At 37.7% G+C, this 20,294-nt stretch overlaps 1 protein-coding gene across 4 annotated transcripts in view; it reads left to right on the top strand.

The window, feature by feature from the left end:
• The window catches only part of NLRP3 (NLR family pyrin domain containing 3), a 133,799-nt gene that overhangs the window by 51,613 nt on the left and 61,892 nt on the right, over positions 1–20,294 (top strand). For 2 of the 4 annotated variants that reach the window (XM_082379297.1, XM_082379296.1), the window contains 3 exons: positions 6,823–6,993; positions 7,498–7,668; positions 10,806–11,486. The exons of 1 other annotated variant lie outside the window; for it this stretch is intronic. In XM_082379297.1, the coding sequence (XP_082235423.1) occupies positions 6,823–6,993; positions 7,498–7,668; positions 10,806–10,905 (442 nt within the window). In that variant the 3' untranslated portion in view covers positions 10,906–11,486. Of the gene's footprint in view, positions 1–6,822; positions 6,994–7,497; positions 7,669–10,805; positions 11,487–20,294 lie in introns of those variants that run through there. One more of the 4 variants, XM_082379298.1, reaches the window with a different exon arrangement.

Raw genomic sequence — 20,294 nt, 5'->3', positions numbered from 1 at the left:
GTGTTTTTAATTTACATTTCCCTGGTGAGTAGTCCTGTTGAGCATCTTTTCATGTACCTGTTGCCTATTCGAATATCTTCTTTGGAAAAATATCTATTCAGGCCCTTTGCTCATTTTTAAATTGGATTATTTGCTTTTTTGCTATTGAGTTATATGAGTTCTTTACATTTTGTATATTAACCTTTTATCAGATACATGATTTGCAAATATTGTCTCCCATTTTGTAGGTTGCCTTTTCATTTTGCTGATTATTTCTTTTGCTATGCAGAAACTTTAGTTTTATGTAGTCCCATTTGTTTATTTTTAATTTTGTTGCCAATGCTTTAGGAGTCATATTAAAAAATAATCATTACTAAGATCCATGTCAAGGAACTTTGTTTTCTATATTTTCTTCCAGGAATTTTATGGTTTCAGGTCTTATCTTTAAGTCTTTAATCCTATTCAAGTTGATTTTTGTAAGTGATATATGAAAGGGGTCTAGTTTCATTCCTTTTCATGTGAAAATCTAATTTCCCCAGCACCATTTATGGAAGAGATTGTCTTCTCCATAGAGTATTCTTGGCTCCTCATCAAATATATGTTGATGGCATATTCATGGGCTTATTTCTGGTCTCTGGATCCTGTTCCATTGGTCTATTGTCTGTTTTTATGCCACTATGATACAGTTTTGATTACCATAGCTTTACAATATACTTTGAAATTAGGAGGTATGATGCCTCTAGCTTTGTTCTTCTCTATCAGGATTACTTTGGCTATTCTGGGTCTTTTATGGTTCCATATAAATTTTAGAAGTGTTTTTTCTACTTCTGTGAAAAATTCCAGTGAAGTCTTGATAAGGATTGCATTGAATTGGTAGATGTCTTCAAGTAGTATGGACATTTTGATGATATTAATTCTTCCCAATACATGAACAAGGGATATCTTTCCGTTTGTTTATGTCTTCTTAAATTTCTTTCACCCGTGTCTTATAGTTTTCAGTGTAGAGATCTTTCACCTCTTTGATTAAGTTTATTCCTAAGTATTTTATTGTTTTTGATGCTACTGTAAATGGGACAGTTTTCTTTATTTCTTTTTTATATAATGTTATTAGTGTATAGAAATGCTACTGGCTTTTGGAAGGCAGCTATGCTCACCACTATACCACCAACACTACATGAAATGTTACTGACATTTGTTTGTTGATTTTTGTATACTGCAACTTTACTGAATTCATTGATTAGATCTAACAGTTTTTTTTGGTTGAGTCTTTAGGATTTTCTACATAAAAATCATGTCATCTGTAGAGTCAATTTTACTTCTTCCTTTCCAATTCTGATACATTTATTTCTTTTTCTGGCCTGATTGCTCTTGCTAGGACTTTCAGTACTATGTTGAATAGGAGTGGGGAGGGTGGGCACTTTTGTCATGTTTCTAATTATAGAGAAAAGCTTTCAACATTTCACTGTTGAGTATGATGTTAATTGTGGGCTTGTAATATATGGCCTTTATTATGATGGGGTATATTCCTTCTATACCTAATTTGTTAAGAGTTTTTATCATGAACAGATGTTGAATTTTGTCAAATGCTTTTTCTGCACCTACTGAGATGGTCATGTGATTTTTTTATTTCATTCTATTAATGTGATGTATCACATTAATGGATTTGCATATGTTGAACTATCCTTGCATCCCAGAGATAAATTCCACTTGATCATATTGCATGATTCTTTTTTCTTTTTTCTTTTTTTTGGCTGTGCTGGGTCTTCATTGCTGCGCATGGGCTTTCTCTAGTTGCGGTGAGCAGGGGCTACTCTTCATTGTGGTGCATGGGCTTCTCATTGTAGTGGCTTCTCTTATTGCAGAGCACAGGCTCTAGGCACACAGGCTTCAGTAGTTGTGGCTCATGGTCTCAATAGTTGCAGCTTGCAGGCTCTAGAGTGCAGGCCCAGTAGTCGTGGTTCATGGGCTTAGTTGTCCCGCGGCATGTGAGATCTTCCCGGACCAGGGATTGAACCCGTGTCCCCTGCATTGGCAGGCAGATTCTTAACCACTGGACCACCAGGGAAGTCTACATGATTCTTATAATGTGCTGCTGAATTCACTTTACTAGTATTTTGTTGAGAATTTTTACATCTATATTCATCAAGGAAATTGGTCTCTGGTTTTCTTTTCTTATAGTGTCCTATCTGGTATCAAGGTAATGTTGGCCTCATAAAATGAGTTAGGGAGTGTTCCCTCCTTTTTGATTTTTGGAAAAGTCTGTGGAGAATTGGTGATAATTCTCCTTTAAATGCTTAATAAAATTCACTAGTGAAGCCATCTGGTCCTGGGCCTTCTTTTGCTGGGAGATTTTTAATTTCTGATTCAATCTCCTTACTAGTAATTGGTCTGGTTAGATTTTCTATTTCCTCCTGATTCAGTCCTGGTAGCTTGTATGTTTCTAAGAATTTTTCCATTTCTTCTAGGTTGTCCAGTTTGTTATAGTTGTTTATAGCAGTTCTTATGATCTTCTGTATTTCTGTGATATCAGTTTTAATGTCTCCTCTTTTGGTTACAATTTTATTGATTTAGGTTTTCTTTCTCTCTCTCCTTTTTTTTGGGGAGGGAGGTTTCTAGCTAAAAGTTTGTAAATTTTGTTTGTCTTTTCAAAGGTCCAACTCTTAGTTTGTTATTTTTTTCTATTATTTTTCTACTTTTTATTTTACTTATTTCTGCTGTAATCTTTTATTTCCTTCCTTTTGTTAACTTTAGGCTTTGTTTATTCCTCTTTTTCTAGTTCTTTGAGGTGTAGAGTTAGTTGTTTAATTAAGATCTTTCAATTTTCTTGATGTATGCATTTATGGCTAGAAACTTTCCCATTAGAAGTGATTTTCCTGTGTCTTATAAGTTTTGGTATGTTGTTTTTAATTTTTTTTGACTCAAGATATTTTATTTCCCCTATAATTTTTCTTTGACTCATCGGTTGTTCAGAAGAGCATTGTTTAATTTTCATGTATTTTTGAGTTTTTCAATTATCCTCCTGTTATTGATTTCTAGTTTCATACCATTGTGGTCTGAGAAGATACTTGGTATAATTTCAATCTTTTTGAATTTGCTAAGACTTGTTTTGTGGCCTAACATATGATCTATCCTAGAACATGTTTCATGTGCACTTGAGAAGAATGTTCTGCTATTGTTAAAATGTTCCAAACAAAATTTATTTTGTCTTAGTAATGGAGGCTAAAAGTCCAAGATCAAGGTGTCAGCAGGATTTGTTCCTCTGACAGCTGTGAGGAAGAATATGTTCCATACTTCTCTTCCAGCTTCTGGTGGTTTACTGGCAATATTTGACATTCCTTGGCTTGTAGATGTATCACCTCAGTCTTAGCCTTCATCTGCACATGGTGTTCTCACTGTGTTGGTGTGTGTCTGTCTTTGAGTTTAAACATCTCCCTTTTATAAGGATATCAGTCATATTGGGTTAGGGCTTACCTTAATGACCTCATTTTAACTAATTACATCTTCAGTGACCCTATTTCTAAATAAGGTCATATGCTGAAGTACTGGGGGATAAGACTTCAACATATAAAATGTTGGGGGACATGATTCAACCCCAAACACTCTGTCTATCCAAACTGGAATCATTATGAGACCATTTTTCCATGATTTACTTTTTTCATTTACTGTGGACACATTGCCATGCTGGTATATACAGATCTACAGATTTTGGCATAATGCTCTATAGTATGCATTATGGTAATATATTTAGCTGCTCATTGAATGATGAACCTTTGGATGAGTTTCTACTTTTTCACTATTACAAATAACTCTGCAACAAGCATATTTATATATACAACTTTATGTGTGTGTATTTGTTTTGAGACAGATACCTACAAGTGGAATTAATGAGGCAAAACTTTTAGGCATTTTATATTTTGTTAGGTATAGCCAACATTTCTTTTCTTGAACTTTAATTCTTTCTCTCTGGCTGCATATTGCCCCTGCCCCCTCCACAATATTACACAAGCATCACACACTAAGCATTTGCAAAATTCTTTATTTCTTGTAACTTTTTTCCCACCCCTCTCCTGTTTCTTCCCCTCTCTATTCTGCCCTCTTGCCCTCTCTATTCTGCCTTGTTGAATAGTGGGACTTTCCAAGGAGTTGACAAATAAACAGAGGATAATTCTAATCTTGTGTTTACTTTCAATTTCCTCTGCCTCTCATCTTTCTTTTACATAACACCAGAGGGAATTTTCTGAAATGCAAATTTGATAATACTGGGCTTTTGCTCAAAAAAACCTTCAAACGTTCGTCTTTGAAATCAGGGTAAATTTGGTATATCTTAGCTTGGCACATAAGGCTATCCCTCATCAGCCCTAAATTGCTGCTTCTTCCCTCTTGCCTACCACACCCTTCACTCTTCTGAGTCATACTGAAGTTTTAGTTCTAAGAACCTGGCCCACTCTTCACCTTTCCTCACCCTTGCATACCATTTTCCTTTTTGCCTGAGGGTTACCCTTACTCTCCCATTCCTACTGTCCATCTAGAAAGCTCCTTCTTATTCTTCAACTGATTTCTCTGATCCTCAGTTTTTCTATTTAAAAATAGATATAAAAACAACACGTGCATCTTGGTTTTCTAATAATTCAATGAGATAATCCTATTTAAAGTCATCATCACACAGCCAAGCAATTAGTAGATACTCAATAAATGTTAAATCTTCTTCCTCAATTTTCTTTGTGAGACATTTTTGTGACATAAGGCATATCATTAGTAAATTTTTAAAAAATCAGTAACAACATAGTACATGGAAAGATATCTATGTTCAGTAAATGTAGATCTGAGTTGAATGGATTGAGTGAAACCAAGATATATGATGTTGGTTACATTCTTCTAATCTAGTGGTTTGGTTGGTAGGGCTTGGTTGTTTGATTTTCTAAACATTTCATTATGTACTCTATGTACCCATCACTCAGTCTCAGTGGTTACCAACATTCTGATAATCCTGATGTGACTTATTCTTAACAAAACCACTCTATCTACTTGTAATTGCTGCCACTTCACTGTGTACTTCTCCTCAAACATCTGTTGCATAATACTTTTTAGCCCTTTTCTGGAAATAGTAGTAAATCTTACTATTCTGTAACTTTCAAAATATTCTTTCTTTTCCTTTTTGAGGACCATCTCTAGTCTTCTGGAATGGTCTTCATCTTTGCCAGTGTCTTAGTCTATTTGGGCTGCGGTAACAAAAATACCATAGACTAGGTGGCTCAAACAACAAACATTTATTTCTCACAGTTCTGGTGGCTGGAAATCCAAGATCAAGGTGCCTGTAGATCACCTGGTTCCTGGTGAGGACTCTATTCTTGGCTTGCATACAGCCACTCTTGCTGTGTTCTCACATGGTGATAGGGGTGAGGTAGCTCTCTGGGGTCTCTTTTAAAAGGGCACTAATCCCATCATGAGGACTCTACCCTCAAGACCTAATCACATCTTAAAGCCCCCACATTCTACTGGATTGGCCAAAAAGTTCTTTTGGGTTTTTCCCTAAGATGTTACAGAAAAACCCAAATGATCTTTGTGGCCAACCCAATAGTACCATCACATTGAGAGTTAAGATTTCAATATATGAAATTTGGAGGAGGGGGGACTACAAACATTCAGTCTATGATAGCCAGAAATCCTGAAAATCCCTTCTGCATGTTCACTGAAGGTCCTCTGATAAAATTCTCCTTAGCTAGAAAGAAGAACTTACTATAAACTACTCAATTGTTTTTGTTCATACCTCTTGGGCTTCATTTCCCTCTTTGTCTTGCTTACTCAGTCTTTTTTGTTGTGACTCATTCTTGACTGGGAAGATGGAGACTAGCGGATGGATAATTATTTCTGTTTCCTCTTGGTCATCTGTTCATGCTATGCTGTCTGGATCACTTCTTTCTGTATTTCTATTTTTTCTGATTCTAAGACACCTTGGAACTTAAAAACATGTCATTGTTAAGAAAGAAATGTGACTGCATGAGATATTCTTAAATCAAAACTTTGTTGAAGGCCTAGCACATGTGACTTTCTGCATACTGTATATTACTCTTTGAGCTTCTATGCAGGAGTGACACAGCTCTCTATTTCAGAGCCCTTATGCTCTTGTTGGGTGATAGTATATTCTCAACTTGACCAAGAGTAGTACATCAAAAATCTTAGTTCCACTGCGTATAATGCAAACCTAGGGCTTTGTACTCTGAGAGGCCATTTACAAGGCAGAAGGTAGTGTGAAATGGACAGAATGGCCAATAGAGAAGGGGATGGCTCTAGAAGGTGTAAGTCTGGGTCCCCTCTCTACCAAATACTCTCTCTTTGACCTTAAAAACAACACATGATTTGATGAGCTTCAGCTTTCTAATCTGTAGAAAATATTCAATAGTTACAGCTGCACTGCCAACTTGCTTGGTTGGTATAAGAATCAAATAAGGTAGGCCTCTGCAGTGTTAATATAATAATAATGAGAATTATCAGTAAGAGACAATCTGGGATGTCTTTCTGGAAGAAGTGGTAGTGAGGAACATGTATGGCCAGAGGGAATACGTGTAAGAAGGAGGAATGTGGAGGGAATGTGGATCAGTTTGCTTTTGCTCTGTCCCTTCTGCTGATCCCAGGAAAGCATCTGCTAAGAAATCATTTGTCTCTTTTATGGGGCCAGAGATAGGGAGTCATGCTCTCCTCAGATTATATCCAAGATGCTGGCCACTGACCTTTAAGTTGAAGCATGAAGCTTTTCAGATAAAATGAAGTTCCTGTGTTGAGACAGCTGTGCAATGTTCAAGGAAGTCTGGGCATTGAGGATTCTTCTCCCTGTTCCTTCTACAGGTTGGTGAATTCTGGCATTACGTCAAGTGGTTGTCTAGCTCTATGCTCGGTGCTCAGCACAAACCAGAATCTCACACACCTTTACCTACGGGGCAATGCTCTCGGAGACGTGGGGATCAAGCTACTCTGTAAGGGACTCTTACATGCCCACTGCAAGCTTCAGGTGTTGGAGTAAGTCTCTGAGCTTATTACAGTGATGGGAATGCATGGTGGCTACAGGGAAGGGGACAGTTGAGGGGAATGATGATGAGATAATCTATATCTGAGAGTCTTCCTAGGGCTTGGCTTCTTACAGGATTATGGGACTAGGAGGAGCTGTACTTTTAGATGGTGTAAAGGTAAATACTGAAGTTCCTTTCACCATAAATCTCTCTACCACAAAAGAGTGGGGGTGGTATGGCACTAGTGTTTTAGGAAAATCTTGGGGGGAGACACAGAATTTGGGAAAAATCATTTCATAAACTGCTGTTAATCATTTGAACTGCAAAATCCAGTAGACTGGAAAAAATATTCTCATCTGAAGAGGAGAGAATGATAACCCTTGGCACATAAGGCAGTTCCAAGTTTGTTAATCCTGAGCCTTTTCTGCATTTGAAATACTACAGGCTAAGATCTGGGAGACCTGTGGAGGATAATTAAGGGTACATTTTCTTGAAATCACCTTCTTTCTTGCAGATTAGACAACTGCAGCCTCACGTCACACTGCTGCTGGGGTCTTTCCACACTTCTGACTTCTAACCAGAGCCTGCGAAAGTTGAGCTTAGGCAACAATGACCTGGGTGATCTGGGGGTCATGCTACTCTGTGAAGTGCTGAAACAGCAGGGCTGCCTCCTGAAAAGCCTGAAGTAAGTGTGCTCTGTAGAGATTTGTGTGGCAGGGCTTCTAGTGCTAAGGAAAAGTTGGCCAGTTTCCAAAATCCAGGTTGGCTTCATTTGCACTCTGGGTGAGGTTGGGCCTGGGCCAGTTGCTGATTTATAAATGTATACAGTAATTGAGTCATGAACTATGTATTCAATTTCATCCAGACATTTAGAATAATCAAGGTTCATTTGGGTGTGAAAAGACCTTTCATCCATATTCCTGAAAGAAACACAAGTCCCAATGAAAAATAGCCAAAGAGAATTGTATTTCTATGCAAGGTATCATACTTTGTAGAACTAGACCTGTCCATGGGTCATCCTTATTGCAAAGGTCCTTGCATAGTAGGGATGTTGTTGGTCTTGTTTAGGAGAATTTCTAAATAGAAAGTGCTCCAGAAACATCAAGATTAGAAATTCCATAAACTTTGGCCTGTCTTCAGGGTGTTGGGACCGTTGGCTCCTTTCCATCATCAATGATACCACTGAGATACACATTACCTCGCTAGTAAGAGCTTCCTAATTAGTTTCATAACTTCTGTCAGCTCTGACGATCACAGTCTCCACTAAAGACATTTCTTTCACTTGGTTTTAGGGTCAACACACTCTCCTCTGGATTTTCTCCTACTACATTGGCTGTTTCTGCTCAGTCTCCTCTGGTATCCCTTCATCATTCTGACCTTTACATACTGAATCCCCAGGACTCAATCACTGGGTTAATTTTTCTTCTTTACACTTTCTCCCTTGTTTACATCATCTAGTCTTCTGGTTTCATCATATATGTGCTGTTCCCCTTCCCCCAGTTCATATCTCCATGAATTCCATGTTCAAATGCTTGTCTCACCTTTCTACTTGGATGTCTAATAAGCCTCCCAAATTTCACATGTCCAAATCCAAACCTGTGCTGTCCCCTTCTGTCTAAAATCTGCTTCTTCCCTATCTCAGTCAATGGTAACTCAGTCTGAATTGTTCAGGTCAAAACAATCCTGGTGTCATCTTTGACACATCTTTTTCCTTACGCACATATCCAATCCATTGGCATGTCCTGTTAACTCTGCTTTCACAGCATGCCCACTCATTGACCACTTTTTGCCAGCTTCATGGCTCCTACCCTAGTTCAAACCACTGTCACCTCTTGTCTGGATTGTCCTGGTAGCATTCTGCCAGGATACTCTGCATCTACCATTGCAGATGGAGGGTGTAGCTAAAACATGAGTCAGAGCATATCACTCCTACCAACATGCTTCTATCACAAAGTAAGAGCCACAAACTCATGGCAGTGTCTAAGGCCCCATGTGATCTGGCTCCTGCTATTTTTGCAAAGTCATCTTCTAACCCTAGTTCCTTCTGCTCCACTCACACTGGTTTCCTTGCTATTTCGAAAAACACTGTCACCTCCGAAACTATGCACTTGCAGTTCCCTCTGCCTGGAACTTCCCCCCTTTGATATCCACATACCTTATTCCTGTGCATCATTAACTTCTCTGCTCAGGGTTTTCTCTGTGAGTCTGACTGTAACCATCCTACTGAAAATAGCAACCCAGCATGCCTTTCCTCTTCTTTGCTTATTTTCCTCCATAGTGTTGACCATCATAATACATGCTATATCATTTTCTTGTTTATTTATTATCTATATCTTACCCCTAGTTTATAAATTCTATTAGCCCAGAAATTTCTGTCCTTGTCCATGGACTCAAGGCTGAGAACCAATTGGAATACAGGTTTGAATAAACAATAGTTCAGATCAGCATTGTATCCTTGTGTGGACACAGTGGAACATGCTTCTTGCAAGAAAAGCCATTTCCAGAGCTAAGAGAAATAGGAAAGAAAGGAATTATTGGTCAGGATGAAGCTGGGGACATTTCTGTATGTGGGCTAATTGACCCAGCCCTGAAGGACACTCTGGAGATAAGGGACAGGCTCAAAATAGACTGGGGAATCCATGGATGCAGTCAACCTGTCTTGTGAGCTCAGGTTGCCATAACAAAATAGCATAGACTAGGTGCCTTAAACAAATCATAGACATTTATTTCTCACAGTTCTGGTAGCTGGAACATCCAAGATCATGGCGCTGGCTGATTTGGTTTCTGGTGAGAGCTCTTTTCTGAACTTGTTGTGTCCTCATGTGGTACACAGAGATAGAGACAGAGATAGACAGAGAGTGTGTGCTGTGGTATCTCTTATTATAAGGGCACTAATCCCATCATGAGGACCCACCCCCATGACCTCATCTAACCCTCATTACCTCCCAAAGACCTCATATCCAAATACCATCACATTGAGGGTTAGGGCCTTAACATATGAATTTTGAAGGAACACAAACAGTCCATAACACAACCAAATCAAGATTATTAGAAATGCTTCAGGACAAATGGTATGATTTCTTAGTTAAGTTGCAAGGGAAACTTAAAAAAAGAGAAGGAGGAAGAAATGATATCAAAGAAGACTTGAGAGGCATACCAAGCAATTACAATGTGTGGACCTTTTTTTTTTTGGCTGCATTGTGCGGCTTGCAGGATCTTAGTTCCCCCACCAGCAATTGAACCTGGGCCATGGCAGTGAAAGCACCAAGTCTTAACCACTGGACCTCCAGGGAATGCCCAATGTGTGGACTTTATATGGCTCCTGATTAAATGAACATAATATAAAAATTTTATCAGACAGTTGAGGAAGTTTAAACACTGATTGGACATATATTGATATTTAGAAATTATTGTTAACTTTTTTGGGTGTGATAATGGCATTGCAGTTATGTTTTAAAAGTCTGCATTTAGTTTCACCCATTGAAATATTTATAGATGCATGAACTGCTGTGTTTAAGATAATCCACTGATGTGAGGAGTGGGTGGGTGATAGATGAAACAAGATTGGCCATGAGCTGTTAACTGTCAAACCTGGGTAATGGGATTCATTATACTATTCTCTCTATATTTGCACATGTTTAAACATTTCCAAACTTGAAGGTTAAAAATATTGAATATCACAGAAACCACATTAGGCATGAAGTGCAACATTGGAAAACCTAGAAGTGTGAGGCTAAGTGAGGAGATGAGATTTTTAAAGCCAAAAACTGAAAGTGTTTATTTGAAGAGTACAATCCAAAGCTTCTCTATTTGCTTTTACAGGTTGTGTGGAATGTATTTCAATTATGATACAAAACGTGCATTAGAAACACTTCAAGAAGAAAAGCCTGAGTTGACCATTGTCTTTGAGCCTGCTCGGTAGTGGTGGAGGCAGGGCTGCCAGACGCCAAGGTTCTTTGCCTTCCCTGCCATCTAGGTGTGGATAAGTGGTAGTGAGTACTCCTCCATCAGGGTTAAGACCACCACTCTGTGATTCTTCTGGTCCAGTGAGGAAGAGTGGAAGCTTGCTGATGGTGCCTTTGCCTAGAGAATGTGAGCATCTCCTTTACCTCTGTGTTGAAGACACCAGGGCAATAAAATCATCAAACAACGCAGGTCTCACCATAGTGCCTCAGTCAGAGGATGTGCTCCTCTTGGTGACCTCATGTAACTAACTCATTCAATAAAGCACTTTTTCTTTCTTTTTCTCTTTTTGCTCTAGCTCTCCTTTCCCTCATATCTTCCCCCTCCCCGTTTTTTGTTTACTTTTGACTGTATCATTCCTCCTGCCATCTTTCTCTTAACTGACCATAACAGAATGAGTTAACTGTATATTATGTTGCAATTTTGTGGCAGCAACTTATTTATTTTTAATCTTTGAACAGTTATATTTTCTAATAAAATAATTCATTTTATTGTATTGTAGCTGGTTGAAAATTTGGAAAATAGAAAAACTTTATTGTATTTATTGAGTTAATTTGTTTCCTTTCCTTAATTTTAAGAGAGTGTGCCTAGAAATCTTTTTACTTATTTATCTAAACTACTAAAGATAAATTAAATTGCTTCATGTGTTAAAAAATCTCTTTGCCAAATGATTCAATTGTAATGAATAAGGAAAAAAAAAAGTCTTATCCTAACTCTGATGGTTGAAATTTCAGCTCTGGTAGGACAGGAGGTTGAAATCATGCAAAAGAAAGTTTTAGAGTAGAGGGAGCCTATATTCATAAATAGAAGTATTATGTAGAAAATGCATTTTGCCTTCAGTTATAAGAGCTTATCTTGGATTTATCACATTCCAGGAGCATTTCATCTACCACACTTCACATAGCATTAAATCATTAATGTATATTGAATGATTGCTTCTCCACACATGGAGCAACTCTTAAACCACATGGAATTTTTCAGGATGGAAATACCACTTCCTTTTTCAAATGAGTCCTCTAGACCTCTGCTTTTCAAAGTGTAGCCTATGGACTGTTGATGTAAGGAGATTTTGAAAGAATGTAAATCAATCGAATTACTAAGTATGCTTTTTAGATGAGCTGACTTTTTTCATGATAAGACTTTTTCAATAAGGGAAGCAGTATATGATTTATATTCTGGTGCAAAGTCTTTTTCTAGTCTAGGACTAGCACTTTTGAGTAACTCTGATCTCGATATTTGTTTTTTTGCATCTTAGTGAAGTGAGATATTGCAGACTGCCTCTCTGCCACAAACACCTTGACATGCAGGATAAAATATAATTAGAAAAACACAGCTAAGCTGGAAAGACAGAAGAAAAATTTCTGTTCATTAAGATCTCAAAATTGGATTAAGAGTTTACCTTTCAGTGGTCAAGAGGAATATCTGAATAGATAAACACCCCACAATATAACTATTAATTTGGAAAATTCCATGAGGTTTTCCACACTAGTAGAACTAAAAAATAAGTAAAGTTGATGGATAGAAAAATCAATATACAAACATCAACACATGCAGTTGGAAAGAAATCATTCGTTCCAACCATCACGATTAAAATTGGGTGAGGCATGAAGCAGCAATGGGTGCTAAAACCTAATAGGAAATTTAAATGATAAGCAGTATTCTTGTGTAGTCTGAAATTATCTTTTTACAGTTGGCTAATCAGTTGCAAAAGAAAAATAGTAACTATATAAAGAGCAGAAATTGGACAGTACCTGACCATCTAATAAAAAATATCAGTGAGGGCAGATGGATGTCTGCTTTCAGGTGAGATGACTTGAGATGGAACCAATATCACTACTGTGTGTTTCTGGTTGAGAACCTGGAATTTAATCATCAGCAAACACCAGACAAACTCCAAATGAGGAAGTTCTATTAAAAGGGGGAGGGGACTATATTCTTCAAGAATGTCAATGTCAGTGTTGACAATGGATAAATCTTGGGGTGGGAGGGTTATGGAATTATTCTTTAGACTGTTCTTATTCTTGCATCTTTTATGTACATATGACATATTTCCAAATAAAAGGTATAAATAATCAAAACAGCAGTATTTCTAAGCACTTGAAATTTAAAATGTAATAAAATCCTATTAATAAAGGGACTACCCTGCTGGTGCAGTGGTTAAGAATCCACCTGCTAATGCAGGGGACATGGTTTCAAGCCCTTGTCTGGGAAGATCCCACATGCCACGGAGCAGCTAAGCCCGTGCACCACAACTACTGAAGCCCGTGCACCACAACTACTGAAGCCCGTGCACTTAGAGCCCGTGCTCTGCAACAAGAGAAACCACCTCAATGAGAAGCTCACACACTGCAATGAAGAGTAGCCCCCGCTCGCCACAGCTAGAGAAAGCCCGTGCACAGCAATGAAGACCCAACGTAGCCAAAAATAAATGAATAAATTTATTTTTAAAAATCCCATTAATCATAGCAATAAAAATTATTAAGTATGCAAACAAAAGAAGAGCAAAGAGCATTTTTCTCACCATCCAAGTCTACAAAGATTTACCCACTACAGTCACTGACCAACAGTGCACTCTGTGTTTCAGACAGAGGAAATTAAAGATGACAACAGGATGCTCAGTGTTTTGGACAGTTTCCTTAGTTAGTTAGATGTAGGTCAGGAAGAGTTTTAATAAGCCCAGTTTCTTTCATCTTCTCATAGATAGAAAAGCATGTTAATCACTAACTTGAGATATCTGTTCGTTATGACTAGCAGTAATCTTTTACCAAGATGTATACTTGACTACATGCATTCCCTAGCCAAAAAAAAAAAAAAAAAAGTCACATATATACTGACTTCTTCCCCTACCTCTTTGGAGCAGTTCCTCAGAGCTATCTGAGAGGCTGTCTCCTGGGCTATAGTCCTCAGTAAGACCCTGAATAAAATGTAACTTTTGTGTTTTTCTTTCAGTCAATATTTACCTGGAGTGAATCTCTTAAAAATTAAAAGTTGTAAAAAACCATACAAAAGAGGACCTGAATGAATGGAGAGATGGAGATATATGTCGTATTCATGGATGGGAAGTTTCAAAGGCATGACAATGCTATCTGTTCCTCCCCTCAAACTAAAATTTGATGCAATTATCATTAACATACTGACAGGGATTTTCACAGAACTGAGCAAGATAATTTTTTAAATGTATAAGAAAAATAGGGAACAAAGAATATCCAGAAAAAATTTGACAACGTAGGAGAACTTGCCACACTAGATATTAAAAAGCTATAAAACTGATTGATGTAGTATAGGCAGGATAGAGTTCATGCACAGGCATAGGCATGCATGGAAATGTAATTTGTGACATTGAAAATGTTGAGGAAAGGAAGGACTAGTCAACCTGGCTGGGACAAACAGCCATGCACATGGAAACATTGTATTTCTGCCTTATATCATACAAATAAATTCCAAAAGTAATGAAGACACATTTTCAAAGTAAAGCTATATGTACAACAACGTGACTATAGTTAACAATACTGTATTGTATAATTGAAGTTTGCTAAGAGGGTAGATCTTAAATGTTCTCACCATACACACACACAAAAGGAAAAGTGCAACTATGTGAGACAATAGATATGTTAATTAGCTTGATTGAGTTGATTGTTTCACAGTGTATACGTAACCAAAACATCACATTGTTTTCTACCTATCTATCTGTCTAATTTTTATTTGTCGGTTATAACTCAATGAAGCTGGGGGAGAAACAGAATGACAGGAAAGTGCATTACATGACATAAGCACATTGACACAGATCATTAAATTAACAGAATGCAGTCACAATAAAAGCACATTGTTTTCTTCAGGGAAAAAAAGTATAAAGACTTTAGAAGAAAATAGAGCAAAATGTGCAAGTTTAGGTAATGTGCTTCTTGAAATAAATATAAAATACACAAAATATAAAGGAAAGGTTGATAAACTATAAAATGTAAAACTTTTGAGCATTGTTGTAAAGATAAAATATTAGCCCCAGCTTGAACCCTCTTGTGCCCAGTTCTGGTTCACATTTCACTCCAGCCATTGTTGTGCTCACCAGCTGCACACAGATGCAATATGATAGTATGTCAAGTCAGAGGTATCACCTATCTTTCTTTGCCTTTCAGCCATGAGGCTTCTCTGATACTCCATGGGACATTTGCTGAACAACCCCATGCTGCCCAGCCTGCCAGTACAACAAAGCTAATGCCCTTGAGCAACAGGGGTGGGGACCCTTATGAAGGTTTCCTCTTCCTTTGAGTGATACATTCTACATGCTTTTCAGAAGGCCTTGCTAGGATTGAGGCCCTGTAACTTACTGTAGGGATCAGCTTATTACACCTCCCTTGTGTTTGCTTTCCTTCTGTTATGGATTATGTCAAGTTGAATGAAAATGCGCAACGCAAGAACTGTGAGTGTAGTTTATTCAGTGTCTTACTGAGGTCTATAGCCTGGGAGAGAGCCTCTAAGATAGCTCTGAGAAACTGTTCTGAAGAGGTAAGGGGGGAGGCCCACATAAATATGATTTTGCTGAAGCGTACTTGTAATCAATCACACATCTCAGTAGAAGATTGCTGCTAGTTGCCAAGAACAAATATCTTAGTGGTTTTAGTGTTTTTCTAAGTATGGGAAGATGCAAGAATTAGGGTTCATAAAATTTTCTCCTGAAAAAATCTAACTATCTGAAGGCTTGTTCTGTCAGTTTTCCCAGAGTGCCTCATTCCTGATCTCTGCCCTGAATTTCTTTCAAGTTGTACTGAAGGCCAGCGACTACAGTGGCTAATGACTTAATTCTTGTAGAACCAGTGGCGAGTGACATTCTTTAGTTTGCAGTTACATTGTGTTCCCTCACCCCACAACCTGTCTCAATTCATATGTTGAAACCCCAACCTTCAGTAACTCAGAATGTGACCCTATTTGGAAACAGGGTCTTTATAGATGTAATTAGTTAAGGTGGGAACATGCTGGAGAAGGATGGGCCCTAATTCAATATGCCTGGTATCCTTGTAAAAGGGTAAAATTTAGACACATACATAAACACAGGGAGAACATCATGTGCAGATGAAGGCAGAACTCTACAAACCGAGGAATGTCAAGGATTTTCAGCAAACCACCTGAGAGACAGACAGAGACAGAGACAGAGACATGGAGCAGATTCTTCCTCATAGCTCTCAGAAGGAACCAACCTGGCTGACATCCCGGTCTCAGATGTCTAACCTCCAGAACTGTGAGACAGTGCATTTCTATTATTTAAACCACGCAGTTTGTGGCACTTTGTTATGGCAGTGCTAGTAAACTAATACAATTTGTAATAGCAAAATGTTTAGTCAGGTTAAAATGGTAGCACTCACTCTCAGAACTGATGTGTCACTAGCAGCCAGTGGAGCTTTTCCAGTGACGAAACTTTATAGGAACATTTGTAGAAATGGAGGAGGCCCACCCTACTCCCGTATGTCCTCATCTTAACTAATTACAACTGCAATAATGCTATTTCCAAATAAGGTCACATTCTGGGGTACTGGGAGATAGACCTTCAATATATAAATTTTGGGGGACACAAACTCATAAGCATGCTCTCTCTGGCTCTCCAAATTCATGTTCTTTTCACATGTAAAATTCATTCACTGTATCCCAACCTCCCTAAAGGTCTTCACCCATTCCACTATCCAAGCTCATCTAATTATCATCTAGAATTCCCTGGCAGTCCAGAGGTTAGGACTCCGGGCTTTCACTGTCAAAGGCCTGGGTTCAATCCCTGGTTGGGGAACTAAGATCCTGCAACCTGTGCAGTGGGGCCAAAAAAAATACATCATCTAAATCAGGTATGGGTGAGACTTGAAGAATAATTCATCCTGAGGCAAAATTCCTGTCCAGCTGTGAACATGTGAAACCAAACACCAGGTTATGTACTTCCAAAATATAATGGTGGGACAGGCATAGGATAGACATTCCCATTCAAAAGGAGAAAAATCAGAAGGAAACAAATAATCACTGGTCCCAAGCAAGTATGAAACCTGACAGAACAAATTCCATTAGATTTTAAGTCTTGAGAATAATCTGCTCTGATTATGCACTGCCTTCCTGATCACAGAAAAGTAGATGACCTCACCCCCTGGGCCTGTGCTCTCTGGACCCTGGTGGCAATGGCAGCCTTGTCAAACTCTGAACCACCAATAGGATCAGTCTTCCATTTTCTTGAAGGATAACATGTATTCCTAGACAGATAGCCCTGTTGGCCCATTTCTTGCCTCTGGAATCCTAGAAATCTGAGTGTCTTCTTTATTTTATTCTGTTTCTGTCTCCTTTAGTCCAATCTGTCAGTATTTCTGCTGATAGAACATTCACAAAAATCTTGTTGGTCTCCTGTGAAATTCATAGGAGTCCAAATCATCAAACAAGAGGGACCTTTATAGATCTTACCTGGACAACAACAACTTTATTCCTGGTTTCTACTGAGATAGTTGATTTGATCCATGAGTCACATGCCTAATTCCTTTAGCAAACAGTTGTCCAGTCACATTCTTGATCCTGTGGCTTAAACTACACACACACAACACACACACACACACACACACACACACACACACACACAAACCTTGCATGAAAGCATCCATGCACTTCTGTTGAACTTAAGTTTAAATTGGGAAAGAATCACAGTTTTGTGATATGTCATGCCATCTGTAAACATTGTATATCTACCCCATTATTCTCCTTTTCTATCTTCCAGTAACGTTTAGTTATTTTTTTAATATGTACCTCCCTCAGTTTTAAAAATTAGCTTTATTCCTATATACTCTAATATCTTTGTGGCCTTTATAAATGGGGTTGCATTTCTATTGCATTTTATAATGTCATTGTTGGATTGTGAAATTGCTGTATATAAATAAATATTTATCTATAGCAAAACAATTAGATTTAGTATTCTAGTGGTTTGTCTAATGAATTTGCTTGCTTTTTCTATATAGATGTCACCTTCAAGTAATAATAATTCTGATTCTTCCTTTCTCTTTCTCCTACATCTTATTTTTCTTTCTAGTTTGTTACATTATGTAGTTTTTACTACTTGGAGTGGTAGTGAATATCCTTGCTATGCTCCAAATTTAAAGAGAATTAACCTAAGATTCACAATTCCTGGTTTCTTTTATTTTTAAAAATTTTTTATTTTATTTATTTTATTTTTTAACATCTTTATTGGAGTATAATGGCTTTATAATAGTGTTAGTTTCTGCTTTATAACAAAGTGAATCAGTTATACATATACATATATCTGCATATCTCTTCCCTCTTGTGTCTCCCTCCCTCCCACCCTCCCTATCCCACCCTTCTAGCTGGTCACAAAGCACCGAGCTGATCTCCCTGTGCTATGAAACTGCTTCCCACTAGCTATCTATTGTACGTTTGGTAGTACATATATACACTACCACTCTCTACCATGTCCATATATACACTACCACCCTCTCACTTTGTCCCAACTTACCCTATCCCTTCCACGTGTCCTCAAGTCCATTCTCTAGTAGGTCTGTGCCTTTATTCCCATCTTGCCCCTAGTTCTTCATGACCTGTTTTTTTTTTTTTAGATTCCATATATATGTGTCGGCATACGGTATTTGTTTTTCTCTTTCTGTCTTAACTTCACTCTGTATGACCGACTCTAGGTCCATCCACCTCACTACAAATAACTCAATTTCGTTTCTTTTTATGGCTGAGTAATATTCCATTGTACATATGTGCTACATCTTCTTTGTCCATTCATCTGTCGATGGACACTTAGGTTGCTTCCAAGTCCTGGCTATTGTAAATAGAGCTGCAATGAACATTGTGGTACATGACTCTTTTTGAATTATGGTTTTCTCAGGGTATATGCCCAGTAGTTGGATTGCTGGGTCGTATGGTAGTTCTATTTTTAGTTTTTGAAGGAACCTCTATACTGTTCTCCATAGTGGCTGTATCAATTTACATTCGCACCAACAGTGTATGAGGGTTCCCTTTTCTCCACACCCTCTCCAGCATTTATTGTTTGTAGATTTTTTGATGATGGCCATTCTGACTGGTGTGAAATGATATCGCATTGTAGTTTTGATTTGCATTTCCCTGATGATTAGCGATGTTGAACATCCTTTCATGTGTTTGTTGGCAATCTGTTAATCTTCTTTGGAGAAATGTCTATTTAGGTCTTCTGCCCATTTTTGGATTGGGTTGTTTGTTTTTTGATATTGAGCTGCATGAGCTGCTTGTAAATTTTGGAGATTAACCTTTTGTCAGTTGCCTCATTTGCAATTTTTTTCTCCCATTCTGAGGGTTGTCTTTTTGTCTTGTTTATGGTTTCCTTTGCTGTGCAAAAGCTTTTAAGTTTCATTAGGTCCCATTTGTTTATTTTTGTTTTTATTTCCATTTCTCTAGGAAGTATGTCAAAAAGGATCTTGCTGTGATTTATGTCATAGAGTGTTCTGCCTAAGTTTTCCTCTAAGAGTTTTATAGTGTCTGGCCTTAAATTTAGTCTTAAATCCATTTTGAGTTTATTTTTGTGTACGGTGTTGAGTGTTCTATTTTCATTCTTTTACATGTAGCTGTCCAGTTTCCCCAGTACCACTTATTGAAGAGGCTGTCTTTTCTCCATTGTATATTCTTGCCTCCTTTATCAAAGATAAGGTGATCATATGTGCGTGGGTATATCACTGGGCTTTCTATTCTGTTTCATTGATCTATATTTCTGTTTTTGTGCCAGTACCATACTGTCTTGATTACTGTAGTTTTGTAATATAGTCTGAAGCCAGGGAGCCTGATTCCTCCAGCTCTGTTTTTCTTTCTCAAGATTGTTTGATGATTCAGGGTGTTTTTTGTTTCCATACAAATTGTGAAATTTTTTGTTCTAATTCTGTGAAAAATGCCATTCATAATTTGATAGAGATTGCATTGAATCTGTAGATTGCTTTGGTCAGTATAGTCATTTTCACAATATTGATTCTTCCAATCCAACAACATGGTGTATCTCTCCATCTGTTTTTGTCATCTTTGACTTCTTTCATCAGTATCTTATAGTTTTCTGAGTACAGGTCTTTTCCCTCCTTAGGTAGATTTATTCCTAGGTATTTTATTCTTTTGTTGCAATGGTAAATGGGATTGTTTCCTTAATTTCTCTTTCTGATATTTCATTGTTATTGTATAGGAATGCAAGAGATTTCTGTGCATGAATTTTGTATCCTGAAAATTTACCAGATTCATTGATTAGCTCTAGTAGTTTTCTGGTGGCATCTTTAGGATTTTCTGTGCATAGTGTCATGTCATCTGCAAACAGTGACAGCTTTACTTCTTCTTTTCCAATTTGGATTCCTTTTATTTATG

Source organism: Balaenoptera borealis (genome assembly GCF_965194805.1).
Source record: "Balaenoptera borealis genome assembly, chromosome: 2".
Classification (NCBI taxonomy): Eukaryota; Metazoa; Chordata; class Mammalia; order Artiodactyla; family Balaenopteridae; genus Balaenoptera; species Balaenoptera borealis.
The sequence above is the reverse complement of the archived record's forward strand: the minus strand, read 5'-3'. Positions and strand labels throughout refer to the sequence as shown.